Here is a 21,577-nt window from a genome sequence, read left to right on the forward strand (position 1 = left end):
CATATCTTATACGTGGCTGTACAGCAACATTCATGTGGTGCATGACTTTTTTCTTTTTGCAAGATCACTAATTTAGATCATCACATTTTTAGCAAAACATGAAAGATCCTTAACAGCTTCACAGCAGCTAAATAAGCTATAACGTTTCTTTACCTAACATAAAGCTATTAGAAAGTCACTGTGAGAAAAAATGTGGAAGTTAAAACATACACCTGAACATTTCTGATGCACAGATGCTATTACAGGGCAAGCTTTATCTCCCATTCCACACCCAAATATGCAATTGCTCAATTTGCTTGGTTCTCTGCAGTATCTGCAGAGTACTTGTCACCTTCAAATCAGTTTTTATCATAACAAGACATAGGATAAAGGTAACACATTAAACCTTTGAACTTTGTGATCTCCAGCTTCTCACTCATAGTCCCTCACAACATTAAAATAAGAAATAACCAGGCAATACATATTTACTGCCCCCAAATACCTTTGGTTAAATGTTTGACAGACTAGTACTAAGTACATACTTGAGAACTTCAGAAAGTCACACGTCTAAGCTAAAATAAGAGTCTTTTTTCATATCCAACTATCCTCAGAACTTTAAAAAAAATTATTAAATTTTCAAAATTACTTAAAAACTATTTCCATAATTAAATTGGAATATGCGAAAATTACTGTTTATTATGATTTGATAAAACCACATCTTGTCATAGTATTGATGACAGACATAAATTACAGTCATAGAATACTTTAAAAAAGCAAAGAAACCACATGAGTTGGGACTATATTGGTGTAGCTACTAGGCTGCCAATTTATTCAACTAGTTCATGGAGGACAACAATATTCAATGATGGTCTCAGTTGTAAAGACTCTGACCATCAGACTTCGTACATTTTAAACAATGTATACACTCAGAACCAGCCCAGTACCAGCATTTCCAAGTCGCAACATTAGTGTTATATACTACTTACTGGTTCAAGATATTAATAGAAAAAGCAGGTGTACCTGAACTACTCCTAAACTAAGGTAAAATTCTGGAAGAACACTTATTTTGCTCCTCCATAAAGTTAAAGAACCTCAAAAAAACAGAACCCGAACAACTACAATGGCGGCAGCTCTCAGGCCACATCCATTGCGCATAAGGAGCTTACATGAATTCTTCACATCACTGTTTACATCCGTGAGAAGAAAATACTAACAGAGCAGTCTCCAATAAAAGTTTCAGCTCAGTTTTATTTGTTTCATGTATTTTAAATAAAATAAAACTTATACATTTATTCCAGAAACATTTGTCAGTTGTCAGCTTATGAGAAGGAGCACAACATTAATCAGGCTGTTCCAGCAGTCCAATTCAATAACTTTACAAGTATTGTAAGGAAAACACTTTAAGTGTTCAAGACTTTAGCAGTGGGGTCACCTCTCACCAAAAGAAAATGAAAGTAACACGCACCTCTACATTTCACTAGAGAAGTATTATTAAACCCACACCATTTCCTAACCTCATGCATAGTTCGCAGCTTACAGTACGATGCTGTATCTGCAAGCAAACAGAAGAGAGCCACCACCCAGGAATCACTCAAATTAAACAATGGTTTTAATGATTCAGAGAAAAAATTCAGAAGTGATGCATGAAACAGTGCACATGACACCCTGTGTATACAATGTCCTCCCTGACAGGGTAAGTTTATTTCTACTTGTTTCAACCTCCAAGTGTCTGCCTTTGATTAATTATTACTGATCACAGTGAGACTTGTTTCCTGCCTTTTTACATTTATAGTTTGGTCTCAATCCTAAGTACACATTATTTGCTACATTATTCTACCAATGTCAATACAGTTTCACTTCAAGCAAAATGTAAACCAGTTTCCTCTAGATGTTAGGTCCTTTGCAAGAAAAACCAAAAGAATCTTATCATCTCATTGTAAGACTGTTTGACATTGTACCTGGAAGTTCTCTCACACCCAGTTTTACTGATTTCAAAGTGTACTTCAATGCATCAGGTAATAGAGTTTAGAAAGAAGAAATACAACCTTGTGGCTGTTGAGCTAAAAACCGTAAACCATAGAAAACTTTGCTTCTAGAAAACCATTTCAAAACAGTCAGACTTCTGTAATTTGCATTTGTCTAAGACTGCTGTCCAGTTTACCTCCTTCTCTAGGACCAAACACAATCCTGTCTCTCACAGTTCTTAGGCAAAATATGCCTTTATAATTCCTCTTCTTGTCTCATTTTTCAAGTATTGAATAAAAAAGGAACTTACGTAAATATTGTAAGGTCAGAAAAGTGGTGGATCAAGAAAAGGGAAAAGAGTGAAAAACTTTCATTATTTAAGACTTTTACTTCTACTGCCATCTCTAGCATTATTTGTCTGAACAAACAAGTTACTAGTTTGATCATTATCACCCTACACTGTTCTAAACACCCAGCTGCAGTTGTCACAGGGGTGGGATTAAGGAACAATTGAAGATGCTGGCTGCTAAGAACATTCTCCAGTTTCTATTACCCTTCTTGAAATTTGGGTTCGTTTTCTTTTTTGAAATACCGCTCTAATAAAGAGCATCATCATCATCAATTTGTTCAGTTGATATGCCTGCAGACATTTTCAGAAATCAGGCATATAGAATCACAAGGGTCCTTAGCACAAAAACGCTAAGCAAATGAAAGCCTCCCATACCACTTAAAATTTTAAAAAGTTTAAAAATCAGAATTTCTTTGCTTACTTAATGCAAGTTACCTAACTTTTGCATTACTTGGTATTACAAGAACCTCTGCTTCAGGCAAGAAGTCTGATATTCTTTCTTTTCTATACTAAGTGTTATGAATTGCAAAATCACTTGTACTTTAAAACAAACATTTTTCTGTCTGGTTTTTCTTCCATGTAAGAAACATGCTGGAGCGCTAACAGATTCCTAACTGAAGTGTAAAACATAGAAGTGAGATTTTGTTTGAAAGTCTCACTCCACCTAAACAAAAACAGATCTCAAATCTCAGTTCTTGTCTTTTTTTTTTTTCTTGTCTTTTTCTGGAACATCAGCAAAAAAACTGGTGAAGAAAAACACAGAATGACAGTAACTGAATTACTTCATAGACACACAAGCTTAAGATACTAAATTTTGCAGCTACATTTAGGAAGAGGATCTTTGAGATCTTTTATCCTAGGAATGACCTTTATTTTTCCAACTAGTTTTTTTCCAACTCCGATTAATTCTGGGAAATGTAACATCCAAAGGCATGGCACACGGCCTAACTGTGTGCAAGTAAGTAATTGCGGCAGGAATTCACTCTAGCAACTTACAGGCGCTTTGATTCAACAAGCCGTGGACAAATAGAAAGGAATGAGGATGGAGGGCACAGAAATACCAAACACAAGGACAGTGGCAGACAAACAGTAGAGCATATCTCTATCTCCCTTTTCACCAAACAGCATCTGTTTTCCCTAAAAATAACACTGAAAGAAATACACAGACAGACAAAAACATTCATCAAGAATCACTTGAATGCTCCAACTACAACATAACTCCATTTTATACATACATAAGAGTACACATTTCACCCTTTCAAGGGATGTACTCTTCCTGTACATATTGAGTTCACTCTGCATGTCAGACTGGCTCAAAGGTAAAATATTATTTCACAGTGGTTCTTCAATAAAATAATAGAAAACAGCATAAATTAGCCTTCAGACTGTACATGCATCTCTTACCTGAACTCTGCTATTATCTGGATACAATGGAATTCAGAGAAAAAAACAAATAAAAAAAGATTGCTCTACCCATCTCTTGCACATAGTTGCAAAGCAGGAGGAACAGCAGGGGGAGAATATGCATCGTTGCTCAGAGAGAAAGCACTGCCATGATGTGTTAGGTGTGACACCATAACTAGATCTGTCTACAACAAAATACACAATAAATACTATTTGCCAAATGCCATCATCTTAGCCAACTACTTGCCTATTTTGTTTACAAAACCACCCCACGCATTCAAGCTTCTAAAGTCATGGGAGACACCAAATACACATATGCCAGCCAAGTTGCTTCCTTAAAGGCTGAAGACTGATTTTTCATTACTTCCTTTGAGGAAACACTTCTGTAGAAATTCTTCCTTCTGTAGGAACTTAATGAAGTTTAAATAGTCAGAATGTAACTTCACACTGTAGTGTCTTTTCTTGCAGTGCCAGTCATACACATGGGAAAAGATTAGGTTAAAAATCACCTACTGGAATGCAGGTTAGACGATCAAGATGAACACAAGTTAGAATGTACCAGCTTAACTATATAACTTGAACTATAATACTTAGGAGTGAACTGTCTTGCCATGAAGCTGCTTTCATTATTCAGATTTCACTATCAGTCTCCCCCTGACTGGACACTGTCAGTAAGCACATAAATTGCAGGTAAAAACAGGATATGTAGGCTTCAAGCCAAAGTATTTAAGCTTATAAATGAAATGTATTTTAGCTTATAAACTAACTGTATTATAGCATATATATATAGATGCATGATTTTTACTCCCTACTATTTATTTAATAACTAAGTAGGGAGAAAAATATGCATTCTTTATTTTGCCATAATTGTAACAGCACCCCACAACCAGCTCTATTTTTTTTCTCATTATATCCCCAGTAGTTCTACAATGTTCTTATACATTTTTAAGTTGTATCTTTCACCATAAGCATTAAAGTGAATTCCAAAGTGATAATTTTTGACTTCTGAAGTCATAATTTTCAGATTAAGCATGTTAATGTTTCTGGATTTGGACTACATATTTTCAATAAATTAATTCTGTGATATTCAACCATCTTTCATAAAACTGCAGCAGAGAATGTAATTCCTCATATTTTATCAGCTTCATCTCTCTCTCCCATCTTTTAAACTAAAAGATTATCATTAATTTTAAAAGACAAATTCACTAGAAGACTGACACTTTGTTCAATGTATTTGATACAGAAACCTCAGTAAGCAATACAGATTCAAACAGGATTTTTTAAGAAGTTCCCTCACATCTGTTTTCACCATCATCTATGAAGAGTAAAATTTTATCATTATTGAAGGAGGAACTGAACTGCAATAGAAACCTCACCCGATGTCAGTAAGAGGTGGTTTGTCCCGGCCTCTCTTGTAGCACAGAAAAAGTTCAGGACTCTTTAGACTTCCATAGTTTAAATTGGCTTGGAGGGCTGTAGGGGTGGCCTCAACACAGGTATATCCCTCTGGGACAGTTTCACCAGCTGATTTAATTATCACAGCAATGTCAGTAATTGGAGCCTTGGGACCAGTTGACTTTGTTTCATGTCGGCTGATTTCTTGGTCCAGGAGAGTTGACGTGTCTGTGTTAGTGAGCCCTGCCACTACGAAATAGTCAGCAACTCGTGGACCTTTGTCTTCTATCATGGTTACGTCAATATTTCCTGGGTAAAAGAAAGAGAGAAATCAATCACTCTGCTTTCAAACTCAAACCCTTCTCTCAACAACTATGAGGATTTAGAAATTTTGAAAAGAAATTTTGCAAATAGAAAAGTACAGAGTTATATACAGAGTTCATGAAAATTCTATAGAAATTGCAAACAAAACTTTGACTTTTGCTGCACAAAAAAGATAGTGAAAGATACTGCAGGTAATTAGATTTCAATTCTAGCACCACAACAGTAATGTTTTAGCACAAGGAAGTTTAAGTGAGATATAGGCTAACTCAAAGCTCTTAACACAGCAGCTACACAAAAAATTCCTTTGTGTTATCTACTACACTGTCCAAGCTCCCCATGGATACATACATTGATGTATGTATCCCTGTCTAAAAGCATCCATACTTTCTGCCATTGCTTGTGAGCAATATGACCACAGAACCACATTGTCTTTTTTTTTTTTTTTTTTGACAGAGTGAGAACAATTGCAAGTACAGCCTCACCACTTTAACTTCTGCATAATTCATCCATTTTGTTTTATAACATAGACCTAACAGTGCAGTCTTGAGACACTCAGCTGGCAACTGTAACATCTGGAAGTCATTTACAAAAATCACACATCCAAACCCACATTTCATCAGCTAATCAGAAAGTACACATCACTGCTCAGCTGCACATTCCAGATCTGGAAAGAGCTGTTCTCTCAACACCACTGATGTTCACTTAGGACATTAAGTTAAAGCAGTGAAACAAAAGTTTCTATTAGGAGCAAACCTAACTGATAGCCTATGCTCAAGAACAACTTCAAGTACCCAAATCCCATTAAATCTTTGATTTTCACAAGATGAGTAAGACATATTTAAACAGTAGCAGTCAAGCAATGAGCCTGAATACAGTTATACCTCTTCAGGAAGCTAAGTACGATATTCTTCTAGATCTCCTTGTTTCTATCACCGGATTTCTGAGAATTCCTTATAAAAAGCTAATGAGTAATGGAAGTCTGGTTTCTATCTCTGAAAACAAGACTGCCATAGCTGCCAAGGTCCTACCTACCAAGGAGCAGTGGTTCATGGGTATGACCACCAAAATAATTAGTGCACCAATATTGAGAAGTTTCTTGTACTCAGAATGCCCAAGTTTGGTAACTGCAGAAACACTGGCCTCTGCTGAAAGAAAGGTGATTTGGTGAAGGCAATATAATATTGTTTCCTGCAACCTGATTTATGCTCCTGTTCTTATCCTGCTCTTTCTTACTAACATTATATTCAAGAGGTATTTTTGATCTTCACAGCACACAAGACTTCTAAGACTTTTGATAATAAGGGTGTTAAATGCGCATCTGAGGCAAAATTCAGTCATCCATCCTGCATATTCACTAAGAAATTTTAGCATAAGATTATGTAAATTGTGCCCAATGCTATATTGCAGGCTACTGTAGCATGAGACGAAAGTAAGGAGGAGAGGGGAAATAACTTCATGTAAATTTGTTGTACCTCTATATTCTGACTAGAGTTTTTATTTTCTTACACTGAAATAACAACTTTACAAATCCTTTCACACCTGAAAGGAGATATACCTGCACCCTTTAAAATATCTTTCCACAATACTTTTTACACTGTCACTACAATGCTCTCTAAACACTTTGGCTAACAGCTTTGCAGGGCAATCCATAAATTGACAGAGAAGAGTTTGGCTCCCTTGCAAAGGAGAAAGCCAAGGGACAGTTATTTACATGACTGGATTTATGCCTAAAACATGTAGATGCCATATAAACAGGAACAATAAAAGGTTTATCCAATTTTTCAGGTCATCATTTCCTTGTTCTTCAAGTGCCTACATCTCCTGAAGAACACGGAAATTACCCCAGAGCATACCTACCTGTGAAGCTCCTACCACCCTTATGTATAAAACTTGCCTCAGTTTACTTTTACTGTCATAAAAAGCATGAAATCAGCAATAACGTGCCTTACAGCTAAGCAAGTCAGCAAGAAATGCAGGGGGAGTGGCCTCAACTCCATCTCTATAAACTGGTCTTCAGTTAAAAGGTCCCTTCTCACACTGCCACTGCTCGTTTCCACCTTCGCTTCTGTCTGGAACTATAGTTTGTGCAACCACATAATGAACTGGAACAAGAAATTGCTCTGACTGAATGCTAACCTGGCAGAGACTTAGCGCTCAACCAGAGCAGTTCTCCAGCAATTGCCAGTGTCAGCACAAAAGCAGTAGCAGTACGACACTCTCGGCAGCAGCACTGACTTACAATGGATTAATCAAAAAATTGTGTAGTCTAAAATGTGTCAGTTTGCCTCTCAGATGCTTGGAATTGTTTACAGAATCATAAAAATAAAGAAAGAAATAAAGAAATAAACAATCCACTCTCTGTTCCTCTTAAAAGAAAGTACTAAACTACAATATACTGCAATCTGTAAAATATCAAATTACTGAGAAAATCTGATAAAAACAGCAGAAGAGTTGGCATCCTATCATTTGGTTGTTTTGGGTTTTTTTACCCAAAACCTTTTTTAAATGTTCCAGCCTGTTATTAACTGGGTCAAATTCACACAGCTCAGTATCATGTTCTCTCAATGCAACACTAAAATCATGGCCTACATTTACTTTTAGCACACAGAGCAGGAAAAAAACCAAACAGTAACAATAACAGCATACGTCAAAAACCTCACAAGAGTTTATACTTTTAATCACAGCTCAAGTTCCTGGAATTGCACTGTTATCCTCAAATATGGTTTAAAGGGGGAACTTAGTTTTCCTGGGAAAACGGAGGAAAATTTAAAAGCACCTGAAAAAGTAAATACTAAGATTTGGAAAGTTAGAATGCAGATTAAGAGAGTCCATTGCTAAATTTTCATCAGTGGGGATCAATAAAACTGCAGAAGTTAGTTGCTAAGAAGCATATGCTTATATCTTGTGTATATTACACTTTTCTCTTAGCCATGGCTATGTTTTACCTCATAGAAACTCTGTGTAATATGTGGCAGGCAAAAGTCAGAGTCACCAGACAATTCAGCTGAGATACTTGGCACAAAAGCTTTGTATGTCAGCACAACATTTAGTGAGTTTTTCAAAATGTTCCGAGTCTCTCAAAAGAGTTCCTTTTCCACAAGGACAAGTAAGGTTTCAAATAAGCACTACAAGTCAGGTCTTCAGGAATCTGTTCTCCAGTTTCAAAAAGACTTAAAGAAACAGGATCACTCAAAAGAGACCTGAAAGTAACAGCTCTTAATTAAGCCATAGTGATCTTCACTAATGCAACAGTTTTAAAAACATAAATAGACAAAGAATTAGCAGACAGCCACCAATACAAATAGAAACAGAAGAATTCACCAAGTCCAGGAATACTCTGCCTTATGAACTGCAGGAAAAAACCCTACAGGATTTGTAGGGAACAAAATGTATCCACTATTATTTTCCATTATTTTTGTGATGACTCACACAAGAACAAGTATGAACACTGCTCCTCTTAATAGACAGGGGAGCAAACATTCTTCTAAGAGCCCACCTATTCTAAGTTTTATCAAAGCAACTTTTCACAAGAAGAACATCAAAAGCTACTGTCCTCCATCCATTTTCTATGAGCACAGCCCTGTATATCACAAGACCAAGAGAAAACCTCAGCATTTAGAAAATATTGTGATTTCTATTTTAACACACAATAGTGTGTTTCCTTGCAGGAAAAAACCTAAGTACAAAAACAATTCAAAAATTAAAAACTGCTTATCTTCAGGTTGGACAATGACAATGCAGGATATATTGGAAAAAAAGTCCACATAAAGTCCCATAAAATATCTTGTTTTTGAAGTCTACAAAGACACCTTATTTTAAGCTAAATAAACTGAAAACAAAAATTGGGAATTCCATTTTAAGAACATGAGCAATAGTGTTTGAGGAATTGCAAACCCCATTGTCCATATGGACCCACAGAGGTTATGAAAAAAACTACTTAAGTGAAGTTTGTTTTCCAATTCATCCATAGTCCACAACAGGAAAGTTTGCTGTGAGCAGATCAGCAACAAAATTATTTATTTATTTTTTGAATCAAGGAAGGGAAAAAAAGAAAAGTGCATTCAGAATAAAAGATGCACTTTTAACCCACTACCCCCCTGCCATGTTCTTCTAAAAGGAATTCCCATGGGCTGTAGTTGGTTTTGTAAATGGAAAACAAAACACCAACCAGTACACACCACACTTTAAAGCACTTAGTACAAGATTTGTTTAGCAAAAATATGCAGCACTGAAGAAAACAACATCTTTTCAGTGCTAAATGCCAGAAGCATGACAAAGTGCTCTCTACCACAGTTCACTTAAGTTTGGCTGCTTTAAGAATATAATAGTCTTTCTCACAATCAAAATGCAATTTTATAATTCTTCATAAAGTTCTAGCAAAAATAAAGTTAAGTCTTCACAAAGGTCACTGGCTTGTCTTAAGGAGAGATTTCATAGAGAAATTGCCTTGGTGAAAAGGATTCAATTTTTATAAAAATAAATTTTTTATAATTTTTGGAAAAAAAATTACTACATTAGAATCTGCTTCAGTTCTTTACTAGTCTCTGAAGCTTTGGTCAAATTCTAAAAAGGTATTTAGTGTCAAATTATCCTCTAAAATTAGGCTAGAAAGTTAGCATAAGTCTACAAAAAAATGGTACAATTAAATGCAGTTTTTGACAAGTGTCCTAAAGAAAAGGAAGTATAAGCTTTGCGAGACTGCGTACAGAAGCAAACAAGGGAAAGGGTTTGTTACAAACACCAATCTGATAATTTGCATAAAAATAATAACACCTTCAACCAACAAGAAGGTGGCATTCTTGGAAAACCATATGCATATACTCATTCCAGAGTAAGAATAATACCTGGACTCAGAAATAGCTGGTTTTAAGGCTTATGTGCAGGCAAATCTTTAACTACTGCTTATTCATTTCAGCTCTTGAAAAGAAGGGTTGCAAATGCTGTTATCTCAATGCACAAAGCCAACAAAATAAACTTACATCTAGAGTGTGTGTGGATATCAAGGGGTATTTTTTCAGTTCACTTCTAACTGGAGTGCTAACCTTATGTGCTCTCAAGAAAACCAGCAAAGGGCTTAAGTGGCCAGCTAGTGTAGATTTACTCTGAAAAATCAGGTTGGTCTTTAAAGTCTTATATTTCCACTTCAGTAAGCACTCTACTACCTGAAAAGGAAGTAATGTCTGTAAGTGAATAATGGCTAACACATGGCATTGCAATTTATTAAACTTGCATCTTCTTTCATGTACTGACATCACCCATAAACTACTATGTGTGTGGAAACTACTTCTTACAAAGTACTTGCTGTGTGGAAGCCTGTAACATGCATACACAGATGACTGAAGAATTTAGAAAGATGAGTTCTTTCCTTCATAAGTAGAAATATTTTTGTAACCCAACTGCACAGGAAATTAGTTTTATTCCAGACAGAAGAATAACTTTATCACTTTTTATTCACCGGGGTTGAAACATCTATTTTGTCAACAGTCTCCACAGCTCGAATTTTAAGCAAGGTAGATGTTAAAATTAATTCAGGACTTCTGTACAATTCTTTAACTTAGCAAGGGAATTATAATTGGCTATTGGCAATAAAGAAATCTAAAAAATGCGCATGCACTATGCTCTGACATTTACTTTTTAAGTGAACTGACCTAAATTCACTGAAAACACTGAATTTACTATACTAATTTGACAGAGAAAGACATTACTGGATAGATAGAAGACAGTACATCAGGAGGTCATCTGCAAGACTTGGAAAACCTATTGGCTACTATCTGAATAAGAGAGAAGCATTACTGTGTTTCTCAACCACTGCCCAAGGCAAAACTTTGTAGATAACACAGTGATTACCACAGGCATCTCACTCCTCAATACAGAAATATAGCTATGAGTCTTCTCTATTATTTCCAATGAATTAATCAAAAGAGAAAAAGGGTATACAGATTCTGAAAACAAAGAAACTTTCCCTGGAGTGCTAAAGAAGGGAGATATCTCAGTCTTTATTCACACAGACCACTGTTTATCTTGTACTGAGATTAAATTGCACTATTTATGAAGGAATGGGAAGAACAATGTGTTTTCCCTTTGTATAAAAGAATCTTCATCTATGCCAGCTAAATCTTTATTTTATAACAAAACAACCAGTGCAGAATTTATTTTCATCAGTGAATTTGGAAGAGTGCCTTAAAACACACAAAAAGTATTACATATTATGCAGATACCCCTCTGACAGGCACATTAAGAAACAAGAAAGAGATACTTCTTGAGATAAACAGTATCAGCTCTCTGTTCAAGCTGAAAGGAGAAAAACATTTAAAGAAGATTTATAACTGCCTTTAAATACATGTTTGAAGAAGTTAAATCACTATCATATCCAGCAAACAGATACGGCTGAGCTGCATTAAGCCTTCAGTTTGTCACTCTTTCTTCTGCACACATTTGAAATATCAGAATCACAAAATTATTTGCATTGGGAGCACAGTGACCTGATACATCATCTAGTTCCAACCTCCCTTGCCAGGAGCACCTTCCATTCGACCAAGCAGCTCACAGCCCCATCCAAAGTGCCCTTGAACACCTCCAGGGATGTGGCATCCACAGTTCTGGATACCCTGATTCTCGGGGCAAGCTGCACCTCACCAGCCTCATTGTGTCCCATGTAAAATCTAAACTCCTCTCCCTTAAGTTTACAATTTTTGTCCCTTGAGTTGAATTTTTTTAAAATTTATTCTGTGACCTACAGGCCCTCTTAAAAAAATCTCCATGTAGCATTTCACAGCAGTGGTAAAGATAACAGCATGAAAAAGCTGGTGACAAGAAAGAGATGATGACAGACAATCATAAAAGACCAATTTTTGTAGAAGCAGGTGATCCTAAATCAGAACAATTAAGTTTAATCACCTGGGGCAAGAGAAAGTAGAACCTGAAGGCCTGAACATAGCAAGTTTGATCAGCAGTGAGGATATAGACACTAAAAAGTTTTGCCTCTAGGACTGCTCATAAAAATCAAACCTAAATACAAATGCTAAAGGGTTGTATTACTGGATATAGTGGTTAGTATTAATACTATGAATTCGTTTTTTTAAAACTTCATATTAGTGAAATATATCAACAATAGTGCTTCCTTTTTTTTTTTTTTTTTACTCTTTCCTAGCTGTATTCCACAGCAACAGACAGAACACAGTGAAGGTGCTTCTCAATGTTAACTGTATTCAGTAAATCTGCATGGTTATTCTTATTCTAGTAGATTTCAAGACCAGGAAGTTGATAGTTGAATTCACTCTGAAAAGCAGTAAAGACTGCAACTATACCTGGCAATCAAAACTTTATATACTGTTTTGTTTGGTAGGGTTTTTTTCTAGACACGAAATACAGTTATGACTCTAACACACTCATGTATCCACGCAGGCTTAAATGTACACAGCAAATGCAAACAGTCCCCACTATTACCATTTAACAACCAGAACGTACTGCAGCTGGCACTCCAGTTGGTCGTCTGCTCCAGCATATCTTTCACTGCTACTGCTCAAATCATTGTGCTTGTCCATATCACACTCACTTCTAAGCAAATCCATTTCTACTCAGGTAAGCGTGCAATTCGAGCTTGTGCATCTCATTTTCACAGCAGAAATCAGACCTTGCATGTGCATTACAGACAACTTAATATTGTGACAGAATGGAACATTATAAACTAGACTATATCGCAAAGTTAAGTGGGTTCAGGAGGAATTATTGAGCAAGGAAGTTATCAAACACTTAAAATGGCACTTGGCAGCACACAGGGAAGTCACAGGGACATATCTATAGCTAAGTTCTCTGAAGCATATTTTACACTGTGTAAGAACATAAAGTGCATCCATACATACACACACACATATGCACACCTTAACAAAAGACAAAGTAAGGCAACATTACTTCCAGCATACCATTAGGACTGCACAGGATTAAAATAGAAAAAAAAGTAGCCCACAAATTATTAGCCAGTCAGTCAATAGCAAGAGAAAAAAAATTATTTGAAATGTTTTTTAAGACCTTCTTTTTTAAATTGCATGACCGGATTATTATGAAAATTATTAAACGAAATAACAGTTACAGTCACTTGACTAAATTACATGAGGATTAGGAAAATCAGAATTGCAAAAACAACTTTAGAGATGAACTGCCCTCCTGCCTGTCTTAATGCAACCAGCTGTGGAACAGGAATGGCTGGATGTCACCTGCATTTTGGTCTGAACATGCAAAAAATTTGCATATTTGCAAATATGCAAATATAAGACCATTTCTTCCTAGCAGTTCTCAAGTAAACATTGGAGAATATCGTAATTGCACAACTGAAATATATTACAATCTACATGGTGATTATCTTACAGAGGCCTCTAACACTGGAAAAATAAACTAAAGGACTAGGTGAAAGATAAAAAAACTTGCCAATTACATTTTAATGAAGCATTCCTACAGGATGACTTAGGATTGAGTTAATTGAACTTCATTCAGAAAATAACCTGTATCTAGGTCTGGTACTGAAAATAATCCAGACTAGCTTTTTGCACCAGATAGCTAAATTATTACAAATTTGATCATATGCAAAGAAAAAAAATGTTGACTCTGCAGCTGCTTTTTGTGTACCAGATTGCTTTCAGACTGCATATGAACACAAAAACCAGGCACAAAATGCATGTAACCAGGCTTGATGGTAAAGTTTTCAAAAGCACTCCAAATTGATCAGGCCACTACAGTAGGAAGTATCACAGCAAATCACCTCAGGTAAGCAACTCCCATGGAAACAAAGCCACCAAGCCTGGAAAAAATCTGATGACACAGCAGAGTTTTTTTCCCTCCACCTCAGTTCCCAGAGCAGCAGAGTTCTGCAGACTGTGAATGTTTGAGAACCAAATCACTTCTGCATTAAGCTTTTGGTATGTCAAACATATTTAATACGGTTAATACTGAAAAAGCCTGTATGATATAAATTGATTAAATAAATAAATCTTAACACCAAATTACCATGGTTAGAACCCAAACACCAAAGCCTAGAACACCACAGGTGAGAAATGCAAAGATGTTTTTCACACTTTACCTATTACTCCTACAATGACCAAAGAAAACAATAGCATTCAAAAACCTGGATAGGTATTTGGTGTCTCTTTTTGGCAATTTGTCACTAACTTTTTCATGACAGCCACTAAAAAATACACCATTCATATACTGGGAAACAGGTGTCTGTGTTCTTCCAATGCAGAATTCCTTTCCAATTTGCTTGGCGATGATGCAAAAGCATACATCACAGGAAGAGGTGGAGATTAAATAAACTGACTCTGCAAATTCAGTATTGTAAGACGTGCTAATGACATAGCAATAAATATCTAGTTTTCTCAATCATACACAGTTTGCAACTTATGCATCAATTTTGTAACTGAGAAGTCTTATGGCTTTTCAGACATGTTTTACAAAAAGGAGAGAGCACTTTGGCCTTAAACAAAAGATATCATTGTTCTCCATTACCTTGAAATGTCTTTGCATTTGTTTCTTGTCCTGTATGCAAAGATTATCAAAGAAAGTGAGGAAACTAGCCACAATTTTTCAGGTTTATATTAAAAAAATTAAAATTAGATAGAAAAGCAATCTACTAACAAGTTAAGGTTCTATCTTAAGAAGTAGAATTGTGCTTTTAATCTGATTTTTTCTGATTTCCAGCAAAACCAGTTACCACTCCTACAAAATGGTGGGGCAATGATGTGATTATATAAATGCCTGTAACAAACAGGACAAAGCTTTCAGAAGCAAAGTTTTGTGATAGCAAGCTGAATAACTACTCATTAATTAAAAATGGCTGAAAATATCATTAAGTTAGTGGACTGTAATCCAGGACACTCAGAGGTCTGAAAATTTGTGCCTCAGAAAAATTCTAAGTTGAAGGAAAAAAAAACCAAAACCAGCAACCAAAAACCAAAGCAAACAAAAAAAACCCCAAAAACTCCACCACCACAAAACCAAACCAAACTAAACAAACAAACAAAAAAGGCCACCAAGAAAACAAAACCAAACCAAAAAAATCCCCTAAATCTAAGAAACACCCAACCTACTCCAGACCATCAAGGCTACTTCTAGCATATTAATATACAAGAGTTTGATTTTTCCTATTGAACAGTAATTTCAAGTTGTCCAATGGTATAAAAATTGGAGCACTTACAGATATGTGAGGCCAAAACTCAAATTCTGAACTGACCTACACAGTCTTGAGAAGCAGCTGGAACCAATGAAGCCAAGTTTGGTACCAGCAAAGTCAGTTCTATTGCCAAGGACAGAAAATAGAAAAGGAAAAGATATGAGACAGAAAGAATTATAATCAGCAAGCAGTCCAGTTACACTCATTTAATAAATCAGTTTAATCTTGTTTCATCATTGTGTACCCAAAGTGTTCTTTCACATAACAGAAGATGGCAACTACTCAAAAGACTGCAAAGAAAATAGCTCAAAAGAGAAAATTTAACAACATTAATAATAACAACAACATAGTTCTCAGAGCAAGAAAAGTACTTTATAAAATGCACTTACTGCCCCAGTGGAAAGCTCTAAAGGTTAGCCATGCTCAGTATTATGTAATCAGTGAAACATCTGCTGCCCTGGAAACATTCTTTGTTAGAGAACTCTTTCTGTAATTGGAAACTCCTTTGGAAAAAAGCCAAATATAGTAGCCTGAAACAAAACAAAACAGCAAAGAAAAAAGTCAAGAGACAAAACGTCCAGTGGTTATATTTCTTCTGGGAGCCCAAATCTCTAAGATTACTTTCTGTAGTTATTTGGTGCCTTTTTTTGGTTGGGGTGACTGGGGACTAGGATTTGGTTTTCAGAGGACAAAGTAGAGAAGAAAGAATGTTGCTTCAAATTCACCTGAGAGGTTACTCCAAGTAAGCAGTAAGAATCAGAGATATTATCTTTCTTATTGCTCTCTCTACTAAGCATTGAAATAGTTAAGTACTAATATTGAAATTACTTTGCCAGAATCTCAACAGAGATTTGCCAGATCATAGAATCATGGTTTGACTAGATTTCTGCTAGCCATCTACAATACAATCAGCCATATGTCACTTGAAATCATCATCTAAGGGCTCTACAAAACCAGAGTGAAAAACCCACTCACTGGTTTTGAAGAACACAATTTTCCTTATTTTTATCTTTTGGTAAAAAAGACCACACCACTGCAGGAAGGCATCTTTCCTCTCTGTAGGTCTCTTCATTGACATCTTCACCACACCAAACACAGGCTGCATCATCAATACCTTCAGAGACCCAAAGCCTATCCCCACCCCACTGAACTCTTCTTGTGCCTATCAAGAGGTATGATTCCCACTTCTGGTTGGCCTACTATACCCAGCCTCAAACCACTCAGCTTCAGCATTGTCATTCTTCCTCAGCTGCTTTTCAAGCTTGGTGGGAGCTTATTAACACTTCAGAAGTCTGTCTTTTAATCCTCTTGCCAACTCCTCATTAAGAAACTCTCATTTGCCAAGATGTCTTAAAATTAAGTCCAAACCACACACTTAACAGCACTTAGAATATTCTTTTGAATATGCTTTTGGTCTTACACTGCAGCAGTGTACTGCTTATACAGACATATGTGCAATAAATATTTTACTCAAACATGAAGAAAAGCTATCAAGGGTAGCAAGCTTGAGATTATCTGTCATGAAGTCCTAACACATACCAGACATGATAAATGTGAAGTCTGACATTACAGCTATTTTGAGCCTTCTTTTAATATCATCATATGATACTCAAAATACCAATACTGTATTACTCAACACACTGTGGAATTCTCAGACAAAACTGTTACAGGGAACTTGATTTCTAGGATAAACTATACAGATTTTAGGCAGTAGAAGAAGCCAAATCATTGTCAAGAGCAAACCATTAATTTCTGTCATAATTTAACACATGCCCTTGTCTTTACATTTAAATAATTCTTCACACCTGTTTTATGTTTTTGTGGTTTTTTTACTGTTTTGGCACACAATATATTTCTGGATTTAGTAACTGATTTAGTTATATGTTTAAAACAAAAACGCCGGTTTTCCTAAAGTGGGCTATGACTATCATGAATACAATTTACAAATGTTAACATTTCTATTTCCAATTTAACCATTTAGGAATGGATTAATTTTATTTACTTAGAGAAATGATCTCACATTTTTCCAAATTTCTTTGAAATCCCATTATTTGACCCTACACAACTTACAGAACAGCACAGTCCCAACGCTCATTTGCTGTAGCATGCACAAAAATTTTGAGACACCATACATTCACTTCTCTGCACACGGTGGAGTGGAATTCACAATTTCCTTCTTTGCAAAAATAACCAAAACAAAAAAAACCCAAACCAACCAAAAAAACCCCAAGCCCCAAAACAACAAAACCACCAAAACAAACCCCTCAAACCCTCCCCCGCCAAACCAAAACTCAAACAAAAACCAACCAACCAAAACCACCAAAAAACCAGACACCTATCCCAGCCTTCATAACGTGCTCCCAAGTATTCAGCAGTAGAATGTTCTCATTTTCCTGCAGTGATACTGCTCCACTGTACGCTTTACCATACTGCTGGCTCTTGGAAGGGACAGGTGGGATGGCAGTTGTGGAGTCAGAAGATTTACCTCAGAGATGGGCTACCATCATTTTAGTCCCTGCTCAAAAGAGAGAGCACAAGCCTGTCCTATGTGATAGCTTTAATATTTTACACTCTTTGTTTTAACCTCTGCCAGGTCTAGGGCAGTATCAATGCCCCACATGGACAAGGGAAGCAGGAATATAAATGGAGTGACATTACTTTTACACTTAACAACCTGGAGAACTGAAATGTAAAGTAGTTCAACTCAGACATTCAAACCAGAAAGCGTGCTTGTTAATGGTGAGAATTTTAAAAAGGAACAACAGACAATTAGACACTTGAGCATCAAAGCAGTTTCCCTCCTCAGATCTGTGAATCATCTGGCTACTAATATAACTAGAAAAACAGTTCAAAATTAGAGGAGTGACTGAGTAAATAAGATTTATTTCTTTTATTCCTAGCAGAATCAGCTGGATCAAAAAGCCTAAGAAGAAGAGGTTTTGAGATGTATAGTGCATACACTGTACATCTGAATCTCACAGAAGAAAAAAGAAAATCTGTAAATGTCCTTGAACAGGAATTGTTCTGCTTTCTTTAAAATAAACTGAAACATCACATTAGCCACTACATTCACAGTGAATGAGTCATCATAGTCCAAAAGAACTTTGGGCATTTACATATAATTATCTTCCGAGTAGATTTCTATAAACAAAGTTCAAAGCAAAAATGCAGCAAAGTGTATGTATCAGAGTTTGAAATGCCTTTTAAGAAAGCATGGGTTTCTTTTAAGACAGTTTGTGTACCATGCCTTTTTTTCAAAGGTGAACTTGCTATTTTGTCTACCCAAACCTGAACTACATACTTCTCCCTTTATTGTGTGTTAGGTACATCTGGTTTATTCCTAGAATTGTACTAGCATAGCCAGAAGTCCACAAAAGAATTCTATTCTTCAGAGTCACACAAGTATTCCGATATTAGCCCCTGTGAAAGTACGCCACCACAAGCAAAACAAATTTTTGGTTTGCAAAATCTGTTTTACTTATGGCTTGAGATTTTCTTATACCAGTACAGCTCCATGTTTGCATATATTGTTGATTAGTATTGGAAAACTTTAGTGGTATGTCTATACTTTATTCACAGACAAAATGAACAGTCTTGTATGGGGAGAATTACTACTTCATTATTTACTACTAAGACATAACAAAAAATGAAAAGAAAAAAAGCTAAGGAAGGATGTATCCCCAAGATTAATCAAGAATTTAAGGCCAGAAAAAATTCAAGTCTTTCACTGAGTATTCCAACTGCAAGAATTCACTTTGAATCAAATACACATTGTAGGGTAGACATTTACTTGCTTTTTCTGGTTTCAGCAAAACTTTGAGAAAATAGTAACACATTTATGGAGTTACAGAGTTTTATCTTTTATGTCTGGCTAACCTTTGAATATTCAGAACTGAAAACAAACCTGGATGTGACCTGTAAGAGGCAAACTGCTCCCAGGCACTAACAAACCACATCACAGTGGTTTCATTACTTTGAAACCTTATAATAAAAGCACTTGTACTCTTCCTCCTCCTGCCAAATCCAAATTCTGTTCTTAAATGGATGTGGTACCTGCTCAGAAAACTGAACTTCATAGGGTCAGCTTTCCCATATTCCTTCTGTAGGATCTGGAAGAGGAGCTTCAGCTAGTAATTGAGGGCACCTAAAGTTAGGCTTTCATTGTGAATTACTGCCTAAAAAGAAGGTGGTAGATAACAGGGGAAAAAGAAAGCCTAGAAACTTGAGTCTCCCTGGGATAAAATTAACTTCTGTCAATATTGCTCTTCAGTCACGTCTTTGGCAGCTTTAGCACCCTAACAGGTATAAGACACATGTTTTACATACATTAAATATTTCTCAAGTTATCCATCTTCTTGAAAGCCTTTCCTCTGGCAAAGACACAACTTATTTTTTAGGATTTGTTTCAAGGAAACCCACAAAAGGGTTTATCACATCTATGCTGTGATAAAATATACCTCGGCATACTTAAGCTCATGTTACCTGAAAATATGACAATTTTCTGCCAGTTCCAGCTAGATACCCAGAATTTTATATTCTCACTAGGATCACTAATTACTTCAAATGTTGTTATGAAATTCCATGCTCAGCTGCGAAAGCACAGGTACAAATGACTCTGTAGTGTAGGCAAGCTGCTGCTGCTATTTCCAAGGATGGCTGACTGATCAGCTGCTGAGAACTGGCCACACCAGTTTTCATATTTTGAAACAGTCTCTTTTGATGATTAGAGTAACTAAATTAATAATCTATTGCTGTGACTCAGCATTTTACTTTTTATTTCCTTTCTATAACTTTCTCTTAAACCAAGATGGATATCCTGCAGAAGATTCAGGGCTTAACTATACAACTACAGGTGCCCTGAATTCTTGAATTTCCTGAAATATTAATTAAGTCCTTGAACTTCTTTTTCTTCATATGTTGCTCATAGGTAGCTGCTCTCTAGCTGCGTTCTCTTTCTCCCAACTTCAACCACATTTTTATCGCTTCCCAAAGCAGAAAAATATACACATTATGTAGACAAAGCAGGAGGATATTTTAATCACAAAACTTCTATCTATGTCAGATTTCTTATCTGGTTGAGAGTATAGCTTCTTCCCCAGAGAACAGACAGAGGGCTGGCTGGAGCCATGTTATGGGACACCAGGAACAGCAGCACTGGGTTGCTCAACAGGGAAGAAAAATAATGTCTTGCTTTCAGCAGTTACCTCCTCTACATTACAAAGATGTGCAAAAGCGAAGAGCAGCACTGAAGAATGCATCAGGAGAGACTTCAGCTTATGCATTACTGATCAAAGGCTGAAATTAATTATAAAGACAAAAACTATCACTGAAATGAGCTGGTTCAGAGAAAAATCAAGAACATCAGAGGGTTTGCCTCTTTGGTAAAAAATGGTTATATTTTGTGGTATGCCCTTTGTTCACAACTGGAAAACACTTCCATTTCAAGCTGATGAAAGCTTCTACGCCTTTGGACACTTGTAAACTCAGCTTTTGCTGCTAGAAGTGAATAACTTAATTTGTACATCAATCCTTGATTTACACTTTTTAACAATATCTTTTAGGCAGAGGAACACAGGCTCTTAGTTTTTCCTTGAAAAGCATCAAGTCTCTTTAGAGACCTTTTAAGAATAAAGGAAAGGAACTAAAGTGTCACTAAATGCAAAGATGAAAGCAGAGTAAAGCAAAACTGGCCCACTGCATCTAGCTGAAACAAAGCAAATGGAATGTTTAATGACATGCAAGCTAACATTCAGCAAGAAACTGTTGGGTACATTTTTACTGTTCTTTTGATCAACAACTCTGAGATGCTGTTAAAAAAAGAAGAAAACATAGAAAATAGTTGTATGATTAAACAGAGATCATAATCATAATCTTAGTCATTCTGAAAACTCTTTTCAAGTTTCTTGCCTGCCAACACAAACAGTAAACATCAGGACTACATTCATATCCTCAAAAAGCCTGTAAGCAGAAAGAAAGAGCTGAAGTGAGATACTAACCAA

The 21,577-nt window shown here is 36.1% G+C and overlaps 1 protein-coding gene across 3 annotated transcripts in view; it reads right to left on the reverse strand.

Annotated features, from left to right (window-relative positions):
* DENND4C (DENN domain containing 4C) overlaps positions 1-21,577 on the reverse strand; it is a 72,119-nt gene that overhangs the window by 46,954 nt on the left and 3,588 nt on the right. For 2 of the 3 annotated variants that reach the window (XM_059836888.1, XM_059836886.1), the window contains exons 2-3: positions 15,968-16,108; positions 5,074-5,401 (exon numbers count right to left, since the gene is read on the reverse strand). In XM_059836888.1, the coding sequence (XP_059692871.1) occupies positions 5,074-5,384 (311 nt within the window). In that variant the 5' untranslated portion in view covers positions 5,385-5,401; positions 15,968-16,108. The remainder of the gene's footprint in view (positions 1-5,073; positions 5,402-15,967; positions 16,109-21,577) is intronic. The other variant, XM_059836887.1, reaches the window with a different exon arrangement.

The sequence above is a fragment of the Haemorhous mexicanus genome, chromosome Z, assembly GCF_027477595.1.
Source record: "Haemorhous mexicanus isolate bHaeMex1 chromosome Z, bHaeMex1.pri, whole genome shotgun sequence".
Classification (NCBI taxonomy): domain Eukaryota; kingdom Metazoa; phylum Chordata; class Aves; order Passeriformes; family Fringillidae; genus Haemorhous; species Haemorhous mexicanus.